General features: G+C 36.2%; 1 protein-coding gene across 4 annotated transcripts in view; it reads left to right on the forward strand.

Annotated features, from left to right (window-relative positions):
- GRM8 (glutamate metabotropic receptor 8) overlaps positions 1-27,822 on the forward strand; it is a 328,287-nt gene that overhangs the window by 271,975 nt on the left and 28,490 nt on the right. For all 4 annotated transcript variants that reach the window (XM_027882705.1, XM_027882707.1, XM_027882706.1 and 1 more), the window contains one exon: positions 10,616-11,551. In XM_027882705.1, the coding sequence (XP_027738506.1) occupies positions 10,616-11,551 (936 nt within the window). The remainder of the gene's footprint in view (positions 1-10,615; positions 11,552-27,822) is intronic.

Here is a 27,822-nt window from a genome sequence, read left to right on the forward strand (position 1 = left end):
CCCCCCCCCCCCCCCGGCTAAATATGCTGTGTGGCACTTTCTCGAACTTGAACTTCTTCCTCATGCTTGTTTTTGTACCTTTCAGATCACTAAGTCTCTTCACAGAATTTTCAGTTCAATCATTGACTTCATTCTAAGCAGCAGCACAGACTTGGCAGTGAGAGCTCTTCCCCTGCTGCTATAAATCTCAGTATAAAGCAGTCTGTTTTCTGTCTATTCTGAACTAGTTCAGACTTTCACACTTTTTTTTTTTTTTTTTTATTTGTGGTTTTGTTGCCCGGCTGGAACTACGTTTAAATAGACAATGTGACACTATTTTGTTTATCTAGTGTTGAAAATTCAAAATTATTATAAGATAAAAAAGATCTGATACATGCTATTTTAGTGGAAAACCATCTTAAAGTAGTGTCAAAACGTATGTCTTGGTGTTTAGGATTTTGAAGTGCTTCGGGGTAGAATGTACTACATATATTAACAGTTTTTTTTGTCTTAGAAACAGGTTAAACAAATATGTCAGGAATAGTTTAGATATAGTGACTCTTTTCTTGAGACACAGAAATAAACTCGATCACTATATTTCATCTGAGCTTGTCTGTACCTCTGTCAGGTTGCTGAGGTGAGGGCAGCTTTTCTCAAAATTTCAAGTGCTTCACTTTGCAGAAACACTGCTTAGAAGCTAAGAAGCACAGGATATTCAAGCTCTGTATTATGTTATTCTTGGAGAGGCCATTGATGAAGCTACTGCCCTTGTGCAATCTGTCTTCCTGCTGCTTATGCTTGAATGGAAAACTCAGGAAATAGATGCAAAATTGCCCCACTCTTTTCTTTCAGTTCCCTCATTAAAAATATTTTTTGGTAATATTTCCCCAAAAAGCCACAGTTTGGAGGTGTATTATGGCTGCTTACTGTCATGCTGATCAGTGTTGCCTTACTGGTTTCAGCATGTTCTGTTTTGTATTTTGCCAATACACTGCTCTCCTTTACCTTATGGTTTGACTGTGAATTGTTTAGGATTGAGATAATAATTTTTTTTTTTTCCAGATTTTTGTAGTCCTTAGTGCAACTGAGGTCTTGGTCTGTGAGCAGTGTGGGAATAAAAAGAGTATATTATCTGTGTGTTGGTATTGCTTCGTAGGAAAGGCTGTGCAGGCTGAAATTTAGAAGCATTCATTTTAGAGTTTCATATGCACAGCACCTTTTGCTCAGATCAAGATACAGGAAATAAATTAAACCATTGGAAAATAATGGGGTAGAATTAAAACTAAAACCCCTCAACATCTTTTGTTCATACTGAACTGTGGCTTTTTATAATTGACAAATTTCTAGTTTTAAAGTAATTCAATATTAAAGACAACAAAAAGAGTGACAGGTCATCTCCTCAAGAAATAATAAACATAAGTATGGGCCATGACCTTATTAGCATAGCAGTACTGAAGTTACTGGACTGATCTAACTCTGCTGAAGGTCTAGCCCCATACATTTTTTTACAGGCCATTATGAAGGAGTTTGGGGACAACATCTTCTTGTTTTGACAAACTTATCATTTAACCAATATAATAATTAAAAGCATGCCATGGTGGATTTTTTTTTTCATTAAACAATGGGATTTACTAAGTGACTTGGTCTTAAAAGTAAAGAAAAAAATCTATTTTAAATTTCTTTAAAGTCAAATGGAAACTGTGTTTGACCCCTTGTGTTCCTTCTGTTTACTCTGAGCTGTGAAGTAGGGGAGAATTTGAGCACCATTGGGATTGAAAAGCATCTGACAAAGACCAGAGGGAATTATAGTAGCTATTGAGCACTGGGCTTGGGAAAAGCCAACTCAAACTTAGCTAACTGTAGCTAAAAGCAGTGGATTTGGGAGAGAGCATCATCAAGAAATGCAACTAAGCCATTAAACTAGTGATGGGCCTTGGGCAGAACTGAGGAGATTCTCCAGGCACAAAAAAAGTGATGTAAAGAACTCTTTTGCCAGAACTTGGCTACTTCTCTTTTCTCAAAGCACTAAATTTTTTAAGGTATGCTTGCAGGCTATTTCTGCATCATCAACTGCAGGAAATAAAAAGTACTTCTAAGCATTAGGTTCAAATGGCCTTAGTACTAGAGCCGGTCAAAACAAATCAGCTGACAAAAAAGGGTGATGGTGGAAGGTTTCATCTTAAAGAACCCATTTCTTTAAAAAATCTAAATCTGACAAGTTTTTTTGGGTTTCGTGTAATTTGAGTGGTTTTGAACATATTTAATTATATAGGCAAAGTACAGTCTGATTTTGGTAGCATATCATGACTTCAATCTGTGTGTGTACATGATGAGTTTTAATAATAAGTGCTCATTAAATTCTTTCCAAGGGCATGTCAGGGACATGTGAGGGCAGTGAAGACCTCTAGGTAAGGATACATCATAAAGATTGTCTATGTGAAAGTGGTCTGCATAAGGATTAACTTTAGAGACCTGATTTGCAGTCTGATCCATTGGTAGTAATGATGTGTTTTCAAAATATAGAAACTAAACCATTGAAAGTGCTTTCAGAAAATCTGAAGTCTGCTGATGTCATATTGAATGGGATATTTCTGTGGTGGTGTACTTTTCTTCATTTGGATTCTTTGATTTAACTGTAGGGGTTTTTTGTCTCATTGGTAAATAGAGAAGCTATCTCCAGAAACAGGTACTTGAAAATTAATTGTGATTCATGCTTCCAATAAAGCAAAAAAATGTATATATTGGATGGAAATGCCTAGTAGATTGCTGTAAAAATTCCCTAGGGTGAAATTAGTTACACAGTGTAGTAACAGTAACTGTGCACTGTGTGCTAGCCAACTCCCTAAGCCATATGAGAATAAAATAATGTTTCCCAGGTATTTCATTTACATTAATGTTTGTTATTTGGTAAATTGAAGAAGAAAATACACCGCAGCTCCTCCTTTTCTTGTAACAAGAGTCTGCTAGGGTCAGCACTTCGGTAGCCCATAGGTACAAACCAAACCATGGGAGGAGAAAAGTTAAAAAAAAACAACAACAACAAAAAAACCAAACCAACCAACCAACCAACCAACCAAAAACAACAATCAAACAAAACAAAACAAAAACCACACTAAAATTTATTCCAAACCATATAAAGATTGGGGGTTAAAGTCTGTATAGGCCTAATAAACAATCTGGTTTCTTCCTCTGTGTAACTATTCAGCAGTCATGAATTATATGACTTAATTAATGGGGTTGGTTTCTTTGGAGTAAAATTACAACATCAGTATCAGCCCACTAGATAACATACCTGAATTAATAAAGTAAGGTTAGTATTTAACAATTTCTGTTTCTGAGAATAAGAAACTTTTTATTTTTTTTTATACTGTTCTTTTTTATTTTTATGTAATACCTCAGAGCATCCTTCCCTTTAATTATTTTGCCCTAGCTGAAAATTGGACTTGTTAGTATGTCCATAATATTAAAAATAATTCCAGAGATTGGTGATATTGCAGTTCTGGAAATGACTGAAATTCTGCAGATGACAGGAAAGATTTTGACATGCTGAGGAAGCACAGAATTACTATGTTTCTGATATTAATTATTTGAAAAAATTTTGTTTAACTTTAAAAGTAAAAGTTGTTTTAGTAACATTTTCTAAAATGTAAGTCCTTGTTGGGCAAAAAACCTTCTAGACCTGAGAGATGGACATCAGCTATATTTCTACTTGAACATTTTACTCACATTTAAACTTCAGCATCTCCACTCCTCCTGTCTGCATGATATTTTCTTTATAGTCAACCAAAAAGTTGAGATTCAAGCAGGTCAAATAACTTGCCTAAGTTCACTGAGAGAGTCAGACTGTATCAGAGCTACATAGGCTATGTCTAAGCTTAGAGACTAAAGCTGCACCACTAATAATATCACCTTTCTTCCTTCCTGTAGTCCAGGACATTTTATATTATACTTGCATATCAATAATTATGCATACATACATGTAAATAGATATTCAAATGAAAAAAATATTAAATTTAACTCTTTTTCCTTTAAGGAAGCTGTGAGAGAGGTTATGAATGGTTTGCCTAGGAGGAACTTTGGGCAGGTGAATTCACAGTTAGGAGAAATCCAGCTTCCATTTGGGTTCTAACAACAACCTGTACTTCTGATCCTAAAGAAAATGAGAACAATTTGTCTTGTAGTATTTCAGACAGATCCTTTAATAGTCACTGCAACTGATCAAGCTTCTCAGACTCCTTTTCAAACTGATATTAGACTGCAGTAATTTTTAACCAGTATGTACTAAAACCAAAGTTATAATCCCCATGTTCTTTGCAAAAGTGTTGAGACATCCATGCCTGAAATTCCAGAAAATGAAATCTCAGCTGTTAGGAAAAACATCTGTATGGGGTGAATGATGTAAATAATTTACAGCAATTATGGCAAATTTGGTAATGACAGTGATTTTATACTGCCACAACAATTCAGAGTAATTCTAAGGTTTCTTTTTTATTTTGTTTTATTTTAATTTAAAAGACATTTTTTGTCATTGACTTATTTCCTTTCTGCACATGCCCGCTTAAACACTTGTAAGTATACCCAGCTTTTCTCTAGAGGGATAAATCTGTCTGGCAGACTGAATGCAATGATCATTATGTTTAAATGCATAATGAATTCATTTTAGTTGAACCAATTTCAATTTAATTTTTTTTGAGGGTTCAGATTACTCGATTGGACAAGGTACATTAAAAACTTCAATTTTTACTGTGAGAATAGACATGCTAGACAATTAAAAAAGCTAAATATTAGATGAAATTGCCTTGATTCCCTTACTTACTATGCTACTTTGATGAACATTTTTGTCAGAAGGTAAGTACTTCTAGGAACTTGAGACAGATAAAAGAAAAACTCCTAGAGGTGAAATTTCAGCTCTTTGTCATTTTTATAACTGAGAATCTGAATATCTATTGAAATTCATACAAATTTATATGTAAGGGTCTTGATGTTTCAAAAGTCTTGGCTGATTCCAAAATAGAATGCTTGTCTGCTCCCCCAACTCTTGCAAATACCACTTCCGTTCCTCTCTCCAGAACTCATTTTTCATTATTTTTAATAAATTTCTGGCTCTGAGATAAGATTTGAAAAATGAAAATTCCTGCAAGTGATAATGTGGCATAAACAGAAACATTTAAACATTAATCACCCAATGTCCTCTGAAATAAACTCTCTGAAGGCTGTACAGGTGTCTTTGTATTGGTCATCACTTGCTGAATTAAGTAAGTTTTTCCATGGCAAATAAGAATGGAAAACAGAGTGGTTTTGTACACATAAATTAGACACATGATTCAGAAATTATATTTGACCTATTAACAGCATTTTTGATCAGTCTCCTCCAGTTGCTGAGGGGATGGCTAAATGAATGAATTGCTTGAATGTTGGAAGAACATAGGTGCCAAAAATGTGAATGTGCTGTTCATTGTATATACATGTATTTACACGTGTCATGTAAATCTCATATTGTTTTAGCCTAGTTCCCATATCATTAATTTTTAGCATTATTATTATATATTATAGCGAATTGTGTTTGTAATGTTCATGGAGGACAGAGGTGTTTACTTGGTTTTGATATGAAATGACATTTTGTCTGTATTTGAAGGTTTTAGTGAACTGTGAATCTTAGTGCTGCACATTAAAGAAAATTGCAGCTCCATCAGACAAATATTTCATGAAGAGATGATTGTTGCGTCCATTGAAATAGCAGTGAAGCCATTCTCTTTTTATCTGATGATGCATTTCATAGAAAATGAATACGTGTCCTAGAGGCATGTTGTCATACTATTTCTGATGATTTCACTCTGATAAGCATTGGAATAGTAGAAAATGGAACCACATCTTAGGGAAATATGAGGTACTTCATAATAGCACATCAGTCTATCAGACACTTTCCAAATTCAGAGAAACTACTCAAAATTAATAATAATGTTTAAACTATTATGAATAATAGATACAGAGCTAGGCTATCCCAATCCAGATGACTTAGATGAGTTCAGATACATTTAGTAATGAACTTTACCTCGTCATATATCATACTGTAGTGAACAGCAGCTAGATGACACACGAAAATGAAGCTGACAAAATAAGTCTTCTAGAAACCATATTTACTCAAGGCTACTTAACAATCTGAGACTTGCTCAGCCTTGGCAAGTTCTGAGAAGTATAAAGAGTGCTGCAAACCCAATCATTAAAAGCTGAAGAAACAAAGAACTTCTTAATTCTTTTTCAGTGACAAAAAGCCCCTTCTTTTCTGTCTTTATTCTGTCTGGCTTTGGCCTCTTTGTCAGTTTCTTTCTCCCATGAGAATCTTCTTTAGAAATGTGCGCCTGAAGTTAAGTTCCCCTGAAGTTAGTTTTGTAACTTTTGAACTTTTAGATCATGTTGGGGCAGGTTTTCCAAAGTATTTAGATTATGGAAGTTGCAGATGGGAGCATAGTGGGATTTTCCAAAGCACTTGAACAGATAAGGCACATAAGTGTCATTTAAATTAATTAGCTCTATTGAGTAAGTTCCCCTGGCACTTTTGAAATTTCCACTGCTAACTGTTTATGTCTATATAAAAGATTACGATTTTCTGAAGAGGCTGAGCATCCAGCGACTCCCTTTAAAGTTTGGTTATTACAAGTTTTCAGTTGTTCTGGAAATTATACAGTGTCTCTGATTCTATGTCCCCAAATGATCCTCCTCCTTCTTGTTTCTTAACAGTTTCTACTGTCATTTATTGTCTAAAGTTAATCTCGGAGAAGAAGTGGCATCAGTAGTACTAGCACATAAAGAGAGAAAAAGAATGACACGAGTGCATCTTCTGCATGGGTTCCAGAAGCTGGGACTCTTGACATATACAATCAGTATCCTAAGAAGCTGGTAGAACTTGAAGGCCACTGCAATTGTGTCTTGCACTGCATTTACTTGTTACTTTTATATTATGCAAAATGATAGCTCAAAAATACATTACAAGCAAAGACTGCTGCAGTCTGTGGACAGGTGGGAGTGAAGCAGATGACCAGAAGTAGCATGACTTTTCAGTTATTAACAACTGCATATACAAAAACCCCTGACAGATGTGTTCATGAGTAATACAAGCACACAGTGCTCACTCTGAGATATAGCCTCCTCTGCACTATACTCTGCCTCTACTATAGTATTGTCGAAATAGCAGTCTGAAGGTGTACACACATCAGCATTTTAGTTTCAAACAAGAGTCTGCTTTTGAAATGAATCTACTAATTATACCCACTTAGCACAGTTGCTCATAGTGGTATGGGTCTTGGGCCTTGTGAACTGGATTGCTTTTAGCTTAAATGAAAACAGGATATGTTTTCCAGAAGGACATTTATTCTTTGTTAATCATTACCAGTGTTCAGTTCACTGAACTACATCAAAATTAGGTCAAAACAACCTTCTGCAAACTCTAATTTTAAATACAGACCAATGTTAACATCGAGCCCTCAGAGTTAACACCTTTGCTCTGCAGATTGATTCTTACCGTGCCATGTTACTTGTTAATGGAGCTATAAACTGAGTTGTCAGATGGTTGTGTTTATGGGAGAATCCCATCATTCCACTCACTTCTAGAATTAAATACTACAATACCAGAATTTTCTCAGATATGCAGGTATCTTAAAGGGATTTCCAATATCAAACATTGGCCAGTGTTTCTTGGGAATATATGTTTTCTTTCTTCTGAAAAAGAAAATGAAATAAAAAGCTCATGAGTGAGAACTCATAAAATTTTTCTTAAGAGCTTTTTGAGAAATGTACATCACCCTAAATATGTTGTTTTACTTAGAAAAGTAAACCAGACAATACCGATTGTACAACATAGTTTTTATACCTTGTACAATCCACCTGCCCTAGCCATTCATTCTGGTTATTCTCTACATTTAGAATTTTTTATGCTTTAAAAGTCCATTCTTGTTTGAATCATTCTATCAGGAACTGGCTAGTAGCACTTATGTTAATAATTAATTTATTAGGAAAAAAAGTTTCTTTATCCAGTGAATTTTCCAACATTCATAACTTTATATTTCCTTGCTGAAAATTATATCTTTTTAGTTTGTGTGTCAGATGTACCAGAATGAAAAACATAATATGAGTCTTTACCAATGAGCTTCGGAAATAGGAATTTATTATCAGTTGTTGCCAGTGGGATGGACAACCTGAGGCACTCTAAAGTTTTGCCAGCCAGGAAGAGCTTTTAAGTAGTTTTTAGTCAAGTACTGTCAAGAGAGAAGTATGCAATATCATAAATAGCTGTAATATAAAAGAATTTTCTTTCTTTTTTCTCTCTCTCCTTTTTTTTTTTTTTTTAAATAATTATTATTGTTATTAAGGTAGGGAGTCCAAAAGACAAAAAGGAATTATTTGAACTTATCTAAGCCATGGATTCACAATACAGTAAATGTGACTTTAAGATGCTTAACGTCAGATAAGAAACACTGTAGCCTCATGGAGCTACATGGTATTAAATGCTGATCTGGTATAGACTCACTTTACTAGTTCAAATGTGTTTAAAAATTGGACACCTTAGCTTTGTCCTGTCGGGCTTTCTGCTAGATGAGATATTGCCTGTCTATACCATTCTAAGTTTATGCTGGATAAGGTGTTGTCTGTTCTCCTGGTGATTCTGTACTGTGTGTTATAATCTGGCAAATACATAGTACTGTTCTTTTCTGAGTTATCCCAAACTTATCCAGAGATCTGGATTAATGGACATTGCCTACTGTTGCCCCCCTTATCTAAGTATGTGACTAAATCACAAGCTTTATATTTATTCTCCTAGCAACAATGTGAAGGAGAGTCTCTTTGCTATCACACTCACACTGATTTCATCATAACGTGTTTTCTCTCATATCTAGTGGATGAAACAGTAGAGGTTATGTGGGCTTTGAGAATTTCGGTGATTAAAACCTGGAGATTTTAACAGAGGTAGATGTTTTCTCAGCATGTCAAATGCTCTGCTGGAGCTCTATCAAAACCTGTTTCATGCAGCACTGGGATGACTTCCATTTCCATAGTCACCAGGCAATGTATTTTGTGTAGTCATCACAGTCCTTGATATAAAATCTTTTAACTTCTGTGGCTTCGGGACCAGTCCACTTCTTCCAAAGTCTTTGATAACCCTGAGGGTTCACAGCGCTGGTGGTAGGAGTATTTCTTGTCTCCTTGTTACTGTGTAGTCCCTTTTTTGCCCCTTTGAGTGGAAAATAACAGCAAGGTCCTACCCTACCCTCTTCTGAAGGGGCACAGAAGAGGAAAAGAACCTGGCTGCTTGTTGCAGCATCATTCACTCTGCGCGGTGCTGTAACTGGTGCTCTGGCTCTCTGAGGAAGGCAAGTAAGGCCAGCAATGCTACATTGTGATTTCCTCTCAAACCTGTTAAAAATTTCTGGAAAAATGAACTTTAAAGGCTAAAATTATCCCCTTTGATAAGCTGTCCTCATTCTGTCCTCCTCCAGAAGAAACTAAAAACATTCCTGACTGAAGTTCTGTTACTGCTGTTTCACTTATAAATAAAACCTCCAAATGAAACAAAAGTGCTAAGTACTTAATAGGCAAAAACAAGGAAAGTCCTTTGTCCTTGAGAGATAACAGCCTAACAAGGTAATGAAAGTTGGGGCCTGGGAGCAGCACGGAGTGATTCTGGTGCCTAAAAACTACTCTGTGCTCTATGCACTGCTCTGATTCACTCAGTTTGACCTCTGCATAACGTGTTTTTACTGAGGGTATGCTAAGGACAGCTGGAATAAAATGGACTGATAATTTTAAGTAGGAAATGCTTTGAATCCATGAGTTTCATATTCAGATTTTGTTTGTAGTGCATGCAGGAAGAATAGATAAGTGGATGAAAAAAAAGTATATTTTCTTTATGTGCCGCTGTGGACAAAGCTGGGGTTTATAAAACAAGATTGCATTGTTCTGTGCTACAAAAGGATCCCCAGACTTTTTATATCAGGAGAACTAAAGTAGTATTCATGATATCTTTTTTTCCATTATTATTCAGAAAGCAGTATATACTCATTTTAGTCTTCTAGAAATGTATCCAAAACACTCGAGCATTTCAAGACTTAGAAGGTGGAAAAGTATAAAATATCCACATTTGTGGAAGAGGTGGCATCACAGATTTTTTTTTTTTTCCTGCACTCTTTGTTCTGCTGCAGCTGATGCAAGGAAATTTAATCTATTTCTTTACCATACCAGAAATTTCTCTGAAGCTCACATAGCCTTATTTTGTAATTAAGTGTTTGAGAACTACTGATATTTATATTTGCATGTGATTAACTTTTAAAGCACTATGTACAGGGCTTTTTGCTTTTAAACTAGCCTGGAGTCAATAAATATCTTTACAGATGTCAATTTGGTCAGCAGTAAAGAGGTAAATAGAAACTAATGACACTCATCAAGCTTGTGGCATGAATGATTTATTGGGCACAATCATTTAACACTTTTATAAAGTCAATGCAAGGGAAAGAAACAGGTTTCTTATTATAGTAAACTGTATTTGTGCTGTCAGCAGGAAGTGATTTATGACAAACCTGTGGCCAGGATTAGGATATTATAAATGAAGGAAAATAGAAGTCTCATTAATTTTTTATACCCACAGGTAGAAGACATGCAGTGGGCTAACAGAGAACGTACTCATCCAGCATCTGTCTGCAGCCTGCCCTGTAAAGCTGGGGAAAGAAAGAAAACTGTGAAGGGAGTGCCCTGCTGCTGGCACTGCGAACGCTGTGAGGGGTACCATTACCAGGTGGATGAATTCAACTGTGAACTGTGCCCCATTAATAAGAGACCAAATGCTAACCGCACAGATTGCCAGCTTATCCCTATAATCAAACTGGAGTGGCATTCTCCCTGGGCCATTGTGCCTGTCTTCATAGCTATTCTTGGTATAATTGCTACCACCTTTGTGATTGTGACATTTGTCCGGTACAACGACACACCGATCGTCAGGGCCTCTGGCCGGGAGCTCAGCTATGTGCTTCTGACTGGGATTTTTCTCTGTTACTCCATTACTTTTTTAATGATTGCAGCTCCAGATACAGTGGTCTGCTCATTTAGAAGGATCTTTTTAGGACTCGGCATGTGTTTCAGCTATGCTGCCTTGCTTACCAAAACGAACAGGATTCACAGAATATTTGAACAAGGCAAAAAGTCTGTCACAGCTCCCAAATTTATTAGTCCAGCTTCCCAGCTGGTGATCACTTTCAGCCTGATATCTGTGCAGCTTATTGGAGTCTTCATCTGGTTTGGTATCGATCCACCTCATACCATCGTAGACTACGGAGAGCAGAGGACACTTGATCCAGAAAATGCCAGGGGAGTCCTCAAATGTGACATTTCAGATCTTTCTCTCATTTGTTCCCTTGGATATAGTATTCTCTTGATGGTAACATGCACTGTTTATGCCATTAAAACAAGAGGGGTTCCAGAGACCTTCAATGAAGCAAAACCCATTGGATTTACTATGTACACAACCTGCATAATTTGGTTAGCTTTTATTCCAATCTTTTTTGGTACGGCCCAATCAGCAGAGAAGGTAAGTTATATGTTTACATATCAAAACACTACTCTTTTTCTATTTTCATTTCCCAATAATTACAGCACTACAACATTTTCACTCTTACTAATGAGTAATTTTGAATGATAATTGCAAACAAACTGACAGAATTCAAATGTATGTTTCGAAAGGTATGTTTCCAGTATATTTACACAAGAAACCAAATGTGACTGTGATGTGGCTGGCATAATAATGTTGACATTTCCTCAATATATCCTTAAATGACTGTTTCTTCCAACGTTTGTTATTGCCCTTCAGTGATGCTCTGGCCTATTACATGAGGCACTATCAATCTTTGTTATTATCCACAGGTCTGGTAGAAATAGTTGCATTTCAAAAGCCTAAGAAGATCAACTTATATTTGTCAAAAATAATGAAGAAAAATGCTGGGACAGAATGAAAAGAATTACTTTCCTTTCTGGTTGACACATAGAACTTAAAAAAAAAAAAATAGGAGGAATGAATACTGAATGAAGTATATGTGAAGTCATATAAAACATAATTCACTAATTATTATCCCAGTACAAAAAGAAAACATCTTCATGATAATTTAAGAAGAAATGAAATTATTCATACTCAGACGGTTAACAGTACAAAACACATCAGACCTTTAACTCTCCTCTCAGTTCTATCGGGAAGGCAGAGGTAAATGTTGACGGTGTGAGTTTTTATCCACCTGACAGTGGCAAAAATGACAAGTTAGGTAAGAAGGGGCAATAATACTAGCACCAATCTTCAAAACTGCAAATATTAGAAATATGGAAAATCTTAAAAAGAAGAAATTAAAGTCATCAGTTTTTTACATAAATTCTTGGGTTTCCTTCTAGAAGGTGGTTTTTTATGATGTTTTCAGACATACATTTTAATTTAATTGGAAAAGTGAGCATGTGTTCACTTTCAATTGTGCAAAGGTTTGACCTGTCTCTGGTTTAGAGGGCACCCTTGCCTGCAGAATTAAAGAACAGGTCTACCTACCTTGAAAAAACACTTGCTAATTCAAGTAGAGGAATTGTATGGGGGATAGAGTATGACAGAAAAAACCATTTTCATCACAAAAAATTGCAGTAAGCAGGCCTACTGAATTGGATCAGGCTTATTTTCATGGCTCTTTGGATTAAGTCAGGGGAAGTGAGTACCAAGGTAATGGCTTATCATGGATAGAGCAAGTAAGAAAATCCCATTTGACATAGGAGAGCATGTTTAGGTAAATTGTTTTTAAATTCTGACTGTTTTGTATGTGTAGGCTTAAGTCAGAAAAACACTTGTTCTATATGGTGCTTTTAACAGCTTGGTCCACTCAGTTCTGTGGCAAGCACCTGAACCAGAAGAATTGAGTCTTGAAATGGAAAATATTTCTTGTCTGGCAGCTATGCAGTGGCTTTGCAGTGGTTTTGATTTACACCATTGGTTCACCTTGACTTGTAGTAAAAGATGATTTGGTTTTGACCTCTAAGGACAAGATTTATGAACACCCCTTTGGAATTTCTTTTATGAAACCCAAGACTGAACACATAAATGATGCTAAATTGCACAGCTTCTAGTACTAAATTTCACTGGTGAGTTACCTTTTTTTTTTCACATGATTTGTTTTTCGTCAGATAATGACTTTCAGGAGGGAAAAAATGCTAATATATGTAATTCAAATAATGCTTTTCACAGTGCTGCTCCCTTTTGCTGCAAATAAAAACATGCTTCCACACAGTCTTACAGACATCATCATAATAGTTTACATATTCCATATAATTAAGTTGCTTCTCTGAATAGGACAAAAATGTAATATCTTAGGGCATACATATACACTTTCTGAGTAAACCTGAAGTTTCTCAATGAATGCATAACACCATAAGAAACATTTTAAAAGCAAGCTAATGTGTTCTATTTTATTTGAATTTTTATATTATCATATTTTTGTAGGATGAAACAAATGAAAAACTTAAACACACTTTTGTTAGTGCTTTAAGATCCCAGGCTCACACTATGAGTTCATTGAAGGGGTTTTATGTTAAAAATACACAAGTCTCCAAAAATGTGCCTGACAGATTTATTAAAAGGGCCTTCAGTTCTCTTTATACTTTGAGAGACCAAAAGGGAGAAGACACTGCACATGTTTCTTGGGAAGTCAAATAACACACTTTTACTGGTACACTTCAGAAAATAGGGGAACTTGGCTGAAGTTCAAAAGGCAACATTCAACCAAAATAAAGCATTTCACAAAATATTGACTTAGCACATGCTAATCCATGCAATTTAGCAAAATCCAACCCATCCACCTCTAAGTTACCCAAATATCAAGAAAGGAAATTAGGAGAAGTACAGGAAGAGAGAAAAAGGGAGAATTATAACTATTACCTTGAGTTCTATGCAATTTCAGCTTCCACGTGTCCAGATGGTAGATACCAGATCAGTAAGTGTTGGGTCAGAACCACCTTGTGGGAGTGTGTGTGTGTGTGTGTGTGTGTGTGTGTACATGAAGGGGGAATGGATGGGTAGAACCTCATGGAGGTAGAGTGACATCATATCCCTCCTGGCAGCCCTTGGAACCCACATGTGGAAGCCTTGGAATAGCTGTCAGTCACAAACAACCTAGGAAAACTTCAAAACACCGCATGACCTGGAGCCTCTAACCCAGCTGAGATTGGCAGGCACAGTGAGAACACTGCCCCTCACCTTGGCCTAGAACCCCAGAGTGGCTAGTGGGTCAGAGGCCCCTCCTAGGGGGTTGGCCATAGGGACCAGAGCAGATAGAACCAAAGGCACATGTTTGCCACGTGTTGTGGCCCTGCCATCTGGACATGTGAGAGCCGGTCTTCCATGAGAAGCTTCCAGTGGTAGCTATATCTGTCTCTCCCTCTTTCTCCTTCTCTCTTCTTGCTCCCTCTGCTTCTCTTCCTTTGCTCCCTTCTTGATACTTTGGGTGACTTGGAGCTGGAGAGGTTGGATTTTGACTTGAGTGTTGTCAAGGAATTGGATTTTGACTTATGTGTTGTGGACTAGTGTGTGCTGGATCAGTACTGGAGTGGAAGGTTTATGTAGCTTGTGTGGTGCCCTTTGGAACTTCTGCCAAGTTCCCTTATTTTGTCCTTTAAATTATCGATAAAAATACCTCCTGGGAACAAGTCTGTGGCTTATTCTTTTGACATTATCTTGAGATATTAAAGAACCTTGAGGCTGGATTGCCATGATCTAGTAATCACAGTGGGGTTGGATCAAGGGTTGACTTGATGATCTCAGAGGTCTCTTCCAACCCAGTTAGTTCTATGATTCTGTGATTCTATGAACTCTCTCTATATATTTTTAAGTAAGACTCCTGGCTGAGCCTATGAGCAAGTAGCTCCGGGTCTGGAGTGTTACACCAGGCAGTAGGGCTGTGACAATGTGGAGGCGTCATGGTGTTGGTTTTATTTGCTCTGGCCCCCTGTGGCCACCCTCCCCAGGTAGGGCTTCCAGTGTGCCAGCCACTCTGGAGCTGGGTTAGGGGCTCCAGGGGGTGTGATGTGGGGCAGTGCTCCTCACTGCACCAGTGACCCTCAAGGAGGCAGGAAGGAGGGACAGCACCATTCCACCTTGGCAGAACCTGATCTGCCCCTCCTTTTTTCCCCCCCAGAATTGTTTTGAGCCAGTGAATTTCTTTCAGTCCCTCAGAGGTGCTTACTCACATTATTGTTACTTAAGAATCATGAATTTATTTTTTTTTTATGGCTTGAATTTACTCAGAAAGAACAGAACAATAAAAGCTGGGATCTTAAAGTACTATTTTAAAGCAATGTTTCCTTTTATGAAATGTTGACTGTAATAAAATTTGACATGACATTAATTACCAACTACTTGTACTTCTAATTACTAACCTTAGACACGCTTCTGTTTGAATAATAAGTGGTTAAAACTTTTCCAAAATGTTTTGAGGAACTCCAGCTTTCGTAAGCATCAGCAGTGCTTACAACAATAGCAGAAGTCATGAAGCTTTTTTTGAAAGAGAGGCTATACTTAATTAACTATTTAGTGAACACATATGAAATAGCAAGCCTACTGAGAAGCTTTTTTATTTTTTATTTCCCTGTTCACTATATTTCCACTGATAAAAAAAATATGACCATTAGTGCTGAAAACAGGTACCTATATCCAAGATTCAGAGATCATCCTGGAAAAGTTACCTTTACATTTAGTGTCCTTGGGATCAATTTCCAGAAGTATAAATTTGCTAAGAGATTCTGGATAGAATCTAGAGGGGTATAAGCCTGCAGACTCAGCATGAATCCATAAATTGAGTATTGGCATCCATCAAACTTCAAATATGCATGCTGAAGTCATTTAATTAAGCATAAGTACTTATCTACAGACAGACTAGGAATCTTGATGATACGTTCTTGCTGTGAAGCACAGAATGGGTAACTCCTGTCTGTCCACTGTGCTTATGAGGATCCTTTAGTCTTTAGCTTGTGAATACAGCTAACTGCCTGAATTTGCATGCTGTGTCATATCGATAAGACAAAACATAGTAAAAGTTAAGGTAACTTGACAAGATGCAGTGGGAATATATTGATTTATAGTCTTGGCATTTGTAGCATTTTTAACAGTCCTTTATAACAGATGTTGTTTCTATTAATTTATAGTATTACAGTTTACATGTAAGTTTAAAATTAATATAAAATGGAGAAAACTACTGTATCATATTTAAGAAATTTAAAAGAATTTAAATATATGAATAATTAACAAAAGGTTAAAATGCCAATCCAAAATAACCTTGTGTAACTCAAGCTTGGTGGCTTTTATGGATCTCCATGTTTAGTGATTTGTCTTTAGTCTCAGGCAGCAGAATATAAACCCTCTGTGTTACTAAACACATGATTTTTAGTTTGTCATCTTTGCAGATGTTCTGCAGAGAAAGTAAGGACATCAATTTTAAGTTCTGTGTGATCTTTTTTTTTTTGTCTAATTCATAAATTTGTCCATTCATGTTCATACCTGTTTTGACAGCAGCCGTTTATGAAAGCAACCCACTACAAATACTTAAATTATTCAAGTGTTTCATTAAACTTAAAGAAAAATGGACTCCTAAGACATAAACTGATTTTCTAATACTTATGTAAATGTCAGTAAGGTGCTTTAGATGCAAAGGAGAGAAATGCTGTGAGAATATAGTCCTCATCTATGTCATGCATGTGTACATGGCAAAACACTGGGAGTACTGGGGTCATCCGGGATAGAGATGTCTGAAATGTCACGATGACTGTAATGCTTGAGAAAAAAAATGCTGAGTTTAGCTGAGTGATTAAAACAGATGTTTGATGAATGTCTGGGTAAAATAACGTTAAAATGGCAGACTGCACAAAAACCATCGGAGGAAAGATGGCTGTCTAAAGTACATCCCTATCTGATAAACTGAACTTGGTAAATTTCCTTCCTTTCACCATTTTTGACAGGTGGATAAATCATGTTTATTTACAGATAATAAAGCCATCAGTTATTATATTAACCTGGAAATACTCTGTTTTGAATGAGAAGATGAATACTTGTTTCCCATACTGAGAAAGAAGAGAGGTTGCACTTTCTTCTAAGGAAAGACCATAAAAAATACTGCATAATTTCTTCCTTCTCCTCCAGCCGGAAGCTGTTGCAAATCTAACAAGGCAGATAAATTTTAATGTTTTTCCAATGATTTTGACAAGTCTGACCTCTCTTTTCCTAACTTCAGTATAGGCAAAACAAATTGGTAGAAATGGTAGAAATCTTCCTATAAATTATTGTCCTTACAAACTTGCTTTCCCAGCTGTTATCATGTTGGATTTATTGCTCAGTGGATTTATACGTAGATCCATCTGTTTTTTAGTAACATTAAAGAAGTTAGAAACAATACTTAAAGTATTCCAATATTAGCATCTGACTTGTAAGTTACTGCTGTAGTTGTCAACAGAAAGAAATCCAGTTCTCAGTGGGATGGAGAGGTCTAGTAAGATATATTCATTAGCTTAAAAAAAACTACTAATAATGATAATTTGAGTAACGGCCCCTTACTTTTCCCACATTTCTACAAAATTTATACAAATCATCTTCTTTGTGTGTGTTTATGCTATGAATTCTTGTATTCTTGTGACTGTAAGAAAAGAAAGCATCATAACAATTCCTCAGACTGTGCTAATGAAGCAGATAGCACTGAGCTTATTCTTCACCTGAAAGCTTTCTCTTCTGATCATATTCAGAAATCTAGCTCTGCAGGTAGTCTGTGCAATACGCTTCAAGGAAAAAGTCTAGAAAGGCAACTTATCATTTCAGTATTTCTTTCATTTTATGAATAATGTTTGGCTTGATTAAACTAGAAGCTTTGCTGCCAGTACTCTGCATATTATGAGTACTAATATGAGAGATATTTGGAACAGTTTCTATTTTTCATTATTAGAGGAGCAAAAGTTACAAGACTGATGAAGCGATATGTTCCACATTCATCAGTTTATCATTGTTCAAAATTCAATTTCTGTACTCTTAATGGCTTTTGGTTTTGTTGTTTTTTGGTGGGTTTTGTTTTCTTTTGTTTTGTTTTCAGAATATTTAGAATATAGGAGGACCTGCAAGATTATAACAAAACTCAGTACTTGAATTTTCACATGTCTAAAATGCAAGTCTCAGGAAACTGGACTTGCTTAGCCTGGAGAAAAGGAGGCTCAGGGTAGACCTTACTGCTTCCTACTTTCTGAAAGGAGATTGTAGCAACGTGGATGTTGGTTCTTCTCCCAGCTAACAAGCAATAGGACAAGAGCAAATGGCCTCAAGTTTGTGCCAGGAGAGGTTTAGATTGGATATCATGAAAAGTTTCTTCACCAAAAGGGTGCTCAAGCGTTGGAAGAGGCTGCCCAGGGAAGTGATAAATTCACCATCACTGGAAGTATTTAAAATATGTATAGATGTGTCACTTAGGGACATGGTTTAGTGGTGAACTTGGCAGTGTCAGGTCGATGATTGGACTCAGTGATCTTAGAGGTCTTTTACAACCCAAATGATTCCATGATTATATGTTTTGGAACAGAAAATTAGTAAAAATTCACCAGACTGTCTGGTTGAAATTTCCCTCCCTCTCACTGGAAATTGTGTTAAGAAAGATTTTTTAGGGTTTTCTCATTTAATGTCTTTCCAAAAGAAATATTTCATAAGCTAAATTATATCTGTGTTTGATAATTTCCTCAGCTTTTTGACCTAATCCTTAGCAGAAATTAGGACTTTGTTTTTCTGCTTTCGAAGCAGAGTGTTAAAAAAGACATGAAAAAGAGTATGACTGAATTGCAGTTTATTGCCCAATCTTCCTCTGCTCCCTTTCTGTCTGAGAGGGAAGTTCCTTGTTCTTTGCTTATCTGTGAGGCAGCATGTTTCCCTCCAACCGGTGAAGATCAGGTCAGGTCATGGCCCTTTCTGGGTCCACCCATTGGCTGAACAAATGGTTGCAGCAGCCCCACAAATCTCTTCTTCCCTCCCCAACCCTCCATGAGCTGGTGCAAGAGGAAAAAGGAGTAGTCAAACATATCCTATGTAGCAGCATTAACATTAACAGGTTTTTCTAATGAGAAGCCAGTTAAATACAGAGATTCTCTTTTCTTTCAAAACTCGCTTTGTGGGAACCCATTCCAAAAGTTATTTCTTAGGAAAAGTATGTGATTAGAATCACAAGTGAAAATTACTAAAAGAAACTTCTTAGCTAATAAATGAGACAAAAAAAAATGAATTGGGTTATTTAAAATATTGTAGGCATTTAGAAAGGGATTTTTCAGCTTCAACCTTTTCTGTCTTTTTGAGTTTAAACTGAACTTTGGAGGCAGAGCAGTTCTGATATTTAAAGAGCATAATTTCACAAGTTTTAAACTATTTCCACTTTCTTAAAATGAAAAATGTTAACTGTACTGTTAACTATAACACCAGCTATGCATTAAAAAAAAAAAAAAATCTCACTTATGAAGAGATTTCTGACCAGTTTTTAGACCAAGTACTGAATTTTGTAGAAAATACTACTTTTTAAAAAATTCTAACCCCTGTTTAGATTTTCTGTTGTTCAGCATTGTGCATACCTGGGTTTCAGCAAGTGTTCTTGCTAAAGGAGGACTTTCTGTAAAGCTAAGGCATAAATAATTTTAAAGACTTGACTTTACCATTTTAAGATACGCTTATTGTCTTTAGGTTGCAATTTCATTTCCTTGTTTACTTTTATACTAATTAAGCTACTATAATTTTGAGTATGTACACTGAGCACTGATTTTAATTATAAGTTTCTTTGGAGATATGAAAAAGAAAATGACAGCTTCTCTAAAAAAGAGGTGGAGTATTTAGTAAAATAAAGTTGTTGTTTTTTTTTAGCTCAGTAAGATGCTCATGTGGGCACCTGAAGGTTGTAGAGTCTTTTCTTTTCTGCATAGTTGCATGTCTGTTCCAGTATGAGCATTGAGCTGGCGTACCAAGTTGTGTGCATTGAAGAGATGTGCATCTGCCACATAATGGAAAACACTGGCATTTTACTTGTCTGACATGTTTGCTTCTGGCTCCATCATGAATGATGGCTTTTCTCCCAAAGACAGGAAAGAGCTGCCAGAAAAATTAAATTTGCCTGTGATCAGCTCCTTACCCCATCCTAGGGAATGTCAGAGAGTTGGTAACATGTAGATGAAGATGGTATTGTGTGCTAAAGAATTTTAAATGGAACTTTTTGGCTACTTGCTGGCTTCTATGACAAGTAATTCGTTCTAAGAAGTAGAAACAATTTTGTTGAGCACAGATAGCTAAATAACTCTTCATTTTTTTTATAAAAGAATGATCAATAATCACAGAAAGCAGTTTGTGACAGACCACACGTTTCACTGAGATAATTTCGAAAAAAGTTACACCTTATTTACTGTATTTCTAGAAATCAGATTCACCTCAAAAAAATATTGATCTTTTGGCTCTGATTTCTCCAGTGCCAAAAATCTAGTTGTGTTCAGCAAGTGTAGTTAAAGATAAATCCTTCCAGGATTTAAAAGGTCCTATGTTCCTGGGGCCCTCTAAGGGCTGATTTATTTGCATAAGGCAAAACTAATGATAACACAAACTGTATAGGGAACAACTACAAGAAAATTTATCACTTACTGAAAAATCATAAGTAGACAGGAAGAGAGATTTTTTTTCAGCTCAGAATGATGTAATAAACCCACAGATTGTGAAAAAAAAGGTATCAGTAATAGAAAGTTAATTGGAACTATCTTTTACACTTTACTCTTGTTAAGGCAAATAGAAAATCTTTAAATAAAACACTGTCTAGAAATTGTGTTGGAACTATTTCTGGCATGGTCTTGTGAGACTTCTTGTACTTGCTAGCTCTTGCCAAGTTGCAAGCAGTACATAAATAGCCTTTGTTGTAGCTTAAACAATGCTTGCGCCTTACTTAAAACAAGTGAACACATGTATGAAAGTCAAAAAACTAAACAAACTGAAAAGACTTTTAGCTTGGCTTTGAGTAGATATTCAGCTTCTTTTCTTTCTTATCTCCTCATACAGTAATTCCAGTTTTGCATAGGTTTCATTACACTGTCAACATTTTGATCTTATAGATAGGCTAAAATGCTGTGGACTGGTAAATTGTCAGGCCTAGGCTTAGTCTAAATAGCAGTGCATACACAAGCTCATCACATATCACATCTTGAACTTGACACGTGATCAGCACCTAATCAAAGACACATGACCCTGCCTTTCCTTTAGACAAATAATATTTTGAAGCACAACTATTAGTGATTCAGCTAAAGTTAGTTATGGAAAGCACAGTTGGTTGATGTGTGTTTCAGCCCCTTGTTACCATTTTGTTAAAGAATTGTTATAATTTGTGTAGCTGAGAATCTAATTAGTAAAATTTGTAACAGAATTGCTAAACATAATAAAATTCCAACATTTTCTAAATGTAAGGGACAGTGACTGTTAATTTCATATCTCATAAAGATGGATATATCAGGAACGAGACAATGATGGAAGTCTTATTTCACACAGACTGGTAAGCTTTATGCTTACTCTTAAAAAGCAAAACTAAATCTATTATGTAGAGATTTTTAATTAAATTATTAATTAAATTGCTAAAAAAAAATTTAATTAAATTGATAACACTGAATATTCATGTGACTGTGTGTGTACAAGTATTTCCTTTTATATAACTGTAAGCTCTTTCTTGCATGAAACCAGAATAATTAGTATATTAGTAATCTAGATAAAAACACAACAATTGTGAAATATCTTCTTAACTTTGGACATGTATTTTCAGTGTGTGCACAGAATTTTAATTTTTCTCTTCCTAGAATGGTGCTTTCCAGACTTGAGAGTGATTTCATAATCAGTCAATTTACCAGAAACATGGCCCTAGTAGAACAGTCAAATTACTGTTTTCGTGGTGATTATCAAGGTCATGTTCACTTGATATTGTGAAACATATGAATTGGATTAAAGTGATGTTATAAAGCTCGTTGCTAGAACTGATGATACAGAACCTAAATCTGTTTTTTACAGAAAACATCCTCTTTTATGCCATTGTACAATAAGAATAGCTGAACAATGAAGCGAAGAAAGAAAAAGGACTTGATTTTCCTTTTTTTGATTCCAATGAACTCAAGTGGAATAGATTAACAGCAGGTATTCACAGGTGTTGTGAATGCCATTCAAACAGGTGCTTCAGAACATTTCCAAGTTACAAATCAGCAAGGTCAGAAGAAGATTAGATAAGAAGTAGGGAGCTACTAAGAGAAGCGTTCAGTATGAAATTGTGGAAAATATTTTTAGATCTGATGCTAAGGAATGCATGACATTTTGCAAGTGTCTTTTCTAGTAAGTCAGCAGTCGTAATTGAGTGAGGTATAGCAGAAGAACTCACAGCAGGCTGATCATCTATCTCCTAATCTAGTCATCAAAAAGACACAGGCAAACCAATGTGGCATGATACTGAGATTGGTCCCAAAGCCCAAAACTGCTTTTCAAAGAGTCTCTGTAAGGGAATTGTTTGTACCATATGTTTTCCTTAAGAACGAATCTACTGAAAGTGTGCTTTAGAAGAAGTCCTACATATACAGTGCAAATTATGGTACAAACTGAAACAGCTTCCTCCAGAACACATCACCTTATGTCCCTTTGAGCCATCACACTGCATAAAATTTTATTGATCTACAAAGATCACATATTTCCATCAAGGCTTCCAGATTCCCAAGTTGGAAATTTCTATGCTATTCCCTCTGCACTATTTGCCTTGTAATGAGGTTTGTAATTTCTTTGCTTCCAACCACCACCAAACCTATAAGCTTTCTCCTTTTCCACCTTCATTTTTTTTCTGTTTAAATCCTCTCTGGTTTCCCTGTTAGCTTTCTTGTCCAGTCCTCTCTTTTTTTCCTGTTAGCTTGTCCAAGATGGAGCAGTCATTGCAGCTAGTGCCACCTTTCTTCTTATATTCAAATATGTTACACACAGGTCATCTTATACTCAAAATCCTAGTTCTCTTCTGTGTGACTTAGGACTTAAGCCCTCCACACACTGCCTGTGTCACTTCCTACTCCCTCCCTCCCTCTCTCCCTCCGTCCCTCCCTCATGCTGCATCCTAAGATTTGTTCAAGTTCTAGTTCCTTTATTTAGTGCTGTTTCTGAAGGGTTTAGGTAAAGCCACAATCAAATAAGTGGGAGTTTTGCTAATGATGTTAAGAAGCATTAATGCCCCAACTGCTGTTAACTCTTCCTTTAATTCTTCCTCTGTACACATCCCATCTATGTTTCAAGCTGCTAGAAGCTTTTCTAAAGGGACCCGTGTAAGTTAAATTTTTTGCATCTGTGTTACATATGAATCTAACTGGGGAATTTGACATTTTTATTTTGTTGATCTAAGACATAGGTTGTATTTCACCTGGCTTTAACTTGAGCTGGCTATTCTGTACTTTTGCATAGTTTTAATAAACAATCCATGTGTATTTGAATTCTCCTGCATACCAGGAGAATGGCATAAGAATACATTGCAGATGGTTCTGGTTTTCTAAACACCTAAAACAGGGAAAGTGTTAAATACATTATGTCCTTGAACAGTGTGATACATTGCTTTACAGTACAAGTTTGAAAGCACAAAGGAGGCATAGATGCAGGAAAGAGAAATATGTGATATGCTTTCTCCTGTCTCCCAGGCAGGGATGTAACAAGCAGATCTTGCTGACTGACTGTTTCTTTTTTTTTTGGTGTTCCCCTTTGAACCTATGTAGCTCTGTAAGGTAGTTGGGTGGGTTTCATGCTAGACTGTGGGCTAGAGGGAAGCATTGTCAGTTGGCATTGCTCCAGCTGCACTTGCTTTGAGAAGGTGGATCAGAGCCAGGCATTTTAGGATTTGACTATATCCATTTTCTCTCCAGGAAGCCAGAATATACAAGGAAATGTCAAAACTACAGTTGAATATGCCTCTTCTGTATGGCATAAGTTAATGTGGTTTCTACCTCTCTGCTGGAAAAAGTTATTTGTATTTCAAAACATTGACAGCAGGCTGAAGATCTACTTGATAGATTTTATTTTTTTTTTAAATTGAAACAAAAGAGTTTTAAGTGCTGTCAGTTTCATCTTATAAAATGCACTAATACCTTGCAGACCACTGTTTACTATAGGCCTAATTAGTAATTTCTATCTCCTCTACATGACTGAAACAAAGGCTTTTGTAAAATTATGCTAGACTTTTAATCTACCAAATTAAAGGATTAAGCTTGATTTTAATTGTCATCTGAATACTAACACAAGCTCTTTGGGCCTCTTTGTCCATGGATGAACACACATATTTCTCCTAATGTAAAAGCTGTTGTGCACACATATTGACAGAAGACTAGACCCCTGTGTTGCTAAATGAAGCCATCAGCACCTGTCCAACACATGCAATGCCTGAGAGTCAATGCCGAGACCTATTTTTACTGCAGTGAGTACTACCATGCTGTTTAAAATGACGGAGTATAAGCAAGTAATTTAGATCTAACCTGTCAGGTTAGCCAGCAGTGATGTGTTTCTGAGCACCAGAGTGGTTATTTTCTCAGTGATTTTTTCCCTTTTTTGTTCTAGCTTTTCAGCTCTGGTAAACAATAGTCTCTTCCTCCTACTAAGCCACCCACTTGGATGAAGGATATTTCACAGAAGCCCCTCACTCTATGCCTTTCTGCTTGTTGAAATCACTTTTTCAATATATTCACAATTCATCTTTCTCTCTTTTTTTCCTGTTAACCAAGGCCTCTGTCACTTATTTTGAAGAATCACACTCTTTTTCCTTAAGAGGTTTAAGTGTACATGTTTTCTTATTCAGATGATGATTGTGTTTTGTTCACAATCTAATTAGAGTGTATGTGTAATATCTGTGTTAAAAAAGAGAAAAAGGAAAGAAAGTCTTCTGTTGCTTCCTAGAAGCTTTAGTACCTAGAGTTGTCAAAGCACATTAGGGAAACTAGAGTACATGTAATTTTTAAAGACGGGTCTCGTTGTCCTGTTTCTTCACTTACACAAGTCACCCCCAGATGCAGTCTATTAAAAATACACTTGTCTGCAATTTCAGATATCATATCTACTTATTTCAGATGAATAAACAGCTATCTAATAGGAGATATAGTTACTTCACAAATACAGAACAAACATTCGGGAAATGTTTTAACAAGTTGATTGTGTTTAGGGAGCAGGCTGGAAAGAAGCTGAAGAAAAGGACTGATTTTCTCGGAAAGGTTAGAAATCTAATATTTTAATATGCCCAAGACATTCTGCTGTAAATTCATCCATCTAGCACTTGATTTCCTAATCCTAATTTTGTATCTACTAAATGTATACAGTTCATGCATAATCCAGCGCCTTAATTCTGTGTTTATCTTTTCACTGAATATGCATGATAGACATACTTCATTGTATTTGTTACCTATATTTAATTGTGTTCTAAGATTACAGAACAATTTTGAGAAAAAACAAAACATCCAGTAGCTGTTCTGGAAAGTTTATGAAAGCAGCAGGTTTCTGTTTTCAGTGAGCAACTTTTCTTGACTTTTTTTCCAATAAGTGACAAGCTAAAGATTGTCATGAAAGGTCTTCTAGGACTGTACAAGGATAAAATTTTAATAAAGGCTTGCCTTTTTATTTCTATGCTCTGATTTGGTTATGCAAATGAGGAGAAACTAGCTGTCAGTAGATGGAAATTTGCGTGTAGGAATATTGAATTAATTCTCAGCAAATGGTGTTTGGATCACTTATAATATTAATGAAGGTGGGCAGGACATTTGGTGGAGTCACTGTCCTGAAAATTTGCCATTTGGACAGAATTTCACATGATCACTGTCCAGAAAACATTGCTGCTTTGCATCTGGATCCTGATTTTTTTTCACACCGTGAAGGTACCAGGTCAGTGGTCTTCACCTCTGTTTCCAGTATTCCTACAAATCTAGGCATGAAGCTCTACTTTCAAATTTCAGTTTAATTAAGAGTTTTCCGTGTGGATTTAAGGTATGTTAAGCCACTTTTTTGAGTCTATGAGTGAGTTAGTCCATGTGTTTGAAGACACACTTGCATACCCAAGGCATGCAGGGTAGTTTTATAGCGAACATTGCTTACACGCTCTGACCAGCCATTACTACATGGTCATCGAAAGAACTATTCATCAAGAACTAGAATGGCATGGCATGGCATGGCATGGCATGGCATGGCATGGAATAGAATAGAATAGAATAGAATAGAATAGAATAGAATAGAATAGAATAGAATAGAATAGAATAGAATAGAATAGAATAGAATAGAATAGAATAGAATAGAATAGAATAGAATAGAATATTTCTGTTGGAAATGATCTATGGCAATCATTTAGTCCAACTGCCTGATCACTTCAGAGCCAAATTCAAACACAATTCTGGAGATTCAGCAAGATATTATGATTGTTTGGTACCATGAAGTCCAGTGGAACAGGTCAGCACATCAATTAAAAAGATTAAATTCATTAGGAATAAGCATGTAGTTCCTTTTGGTTATGTATTATTTCATATCACACAGGACATTTCAAAGGAGGCAAAGAGCCACCTCTGCTGTACTGGATTATTTGATGAAACCACATCAGCAGATAGTTTGTCGAGTATTCCTTTTTGTGCTTTTAGGTAATTTCTTATTAGAGCATGACTCCTGAGCTGATCAGAGGAGTTATTTCTGCACAGTGCTTTATGCCACTTGAAGTACCTGGAAAAGACCAGGGAACATTACTTCCGAGTGTGGACCTCGGTGTATCCCTACAGCGTGGTCAGTCACTGTGTACAGTTATTATGTGAGCAGTGAAACCTTCATACATCTATGTTGTTTAGTAGAACATAAATGGATGGAATTCAATTTTCTGAGCTTGGGCTACCTTTTACAGAAATATAGGTGCCTGAAGATGAACTCCAGATCTCTCACCACTGGTAATGTGAAAGAAAAAATTTAAATGAACGAGCACAGCAGACCAAGTCCTACCATGCATTTTAAGATCAGTATAAAACTCTACACAGGAGGACTTGAAGGTGGTGAATAACCTTTCTAGGTAATATTTTGTCCTCTGGGATGCAAGGTGCTCTGAAATGTCATAGTGTTGATCACTTGGGTTATAGAAAACCTTGTCCAATTATTAGTGTGTGAAATATTTGTAAAGAAAGCAAATATTCTGTATTAAAAATGGGGAAAAATTAAAAACGACGGAAAATCATCAATATACAAAACACATTGGCTACATCTCTAGTGCTGAACAAAACAGGAATAGAAACCACAGTGTCTACATCCATACAACGGAGCACATAAAAATATAACTCTTCTGGGTCCCTTGTGGTGCATCTTTGGACCTGGAACATGACAGTTACTTTTTTGGTGCATTTTCTTTTCCTTTTCAAAGTGTCTGAAATAATCTGAGGGCACATAGCATGTGAGATAATTTTTTATTAAAGAAATCTCACCCTCTAGTATGGGGTCTTTACCACAGGATAATGCAGAATTTGTGAATTCATTTCCTGTAGGGATAGTGACTGTATAAAATGGAGAGAGGCATATTTGCCAAGGCTTTGTCAATACTGCCTTGGAAGTGGTAGTTGGTTTTATCCCTGAGCTACTCCTGAGCATTTTCTCTGAGAATCATACTCTATAAAGGAGCTAATTAGGAAAGGAAAGTTGGGATTCTGGCTTCAGTGAATCTTGAATTGTTAATTCATGTAGAAAACTTTGATTTGAAGGTATGGAAAAATAAAATTCCAGGATGCTCTGTGGCGAGGTTCTGA

Source organism: Empidonax traillii, unplaced genomic scaffold, assembly GCF_003031625.1.
Source record: "Empidonax traillii isolate 1590-97213 ecotype Southwest subspecies unplaced genomic scaffold, ASM303162v1 scaffold110:size1153230, whole genome shotgun sequence".
Taxonomy (NCBI): Eukaryota; Metazoa; Chordata; class Aves; order Passeriformes; family Tyrannidae; genus Empidonax; species Empidonax traillii.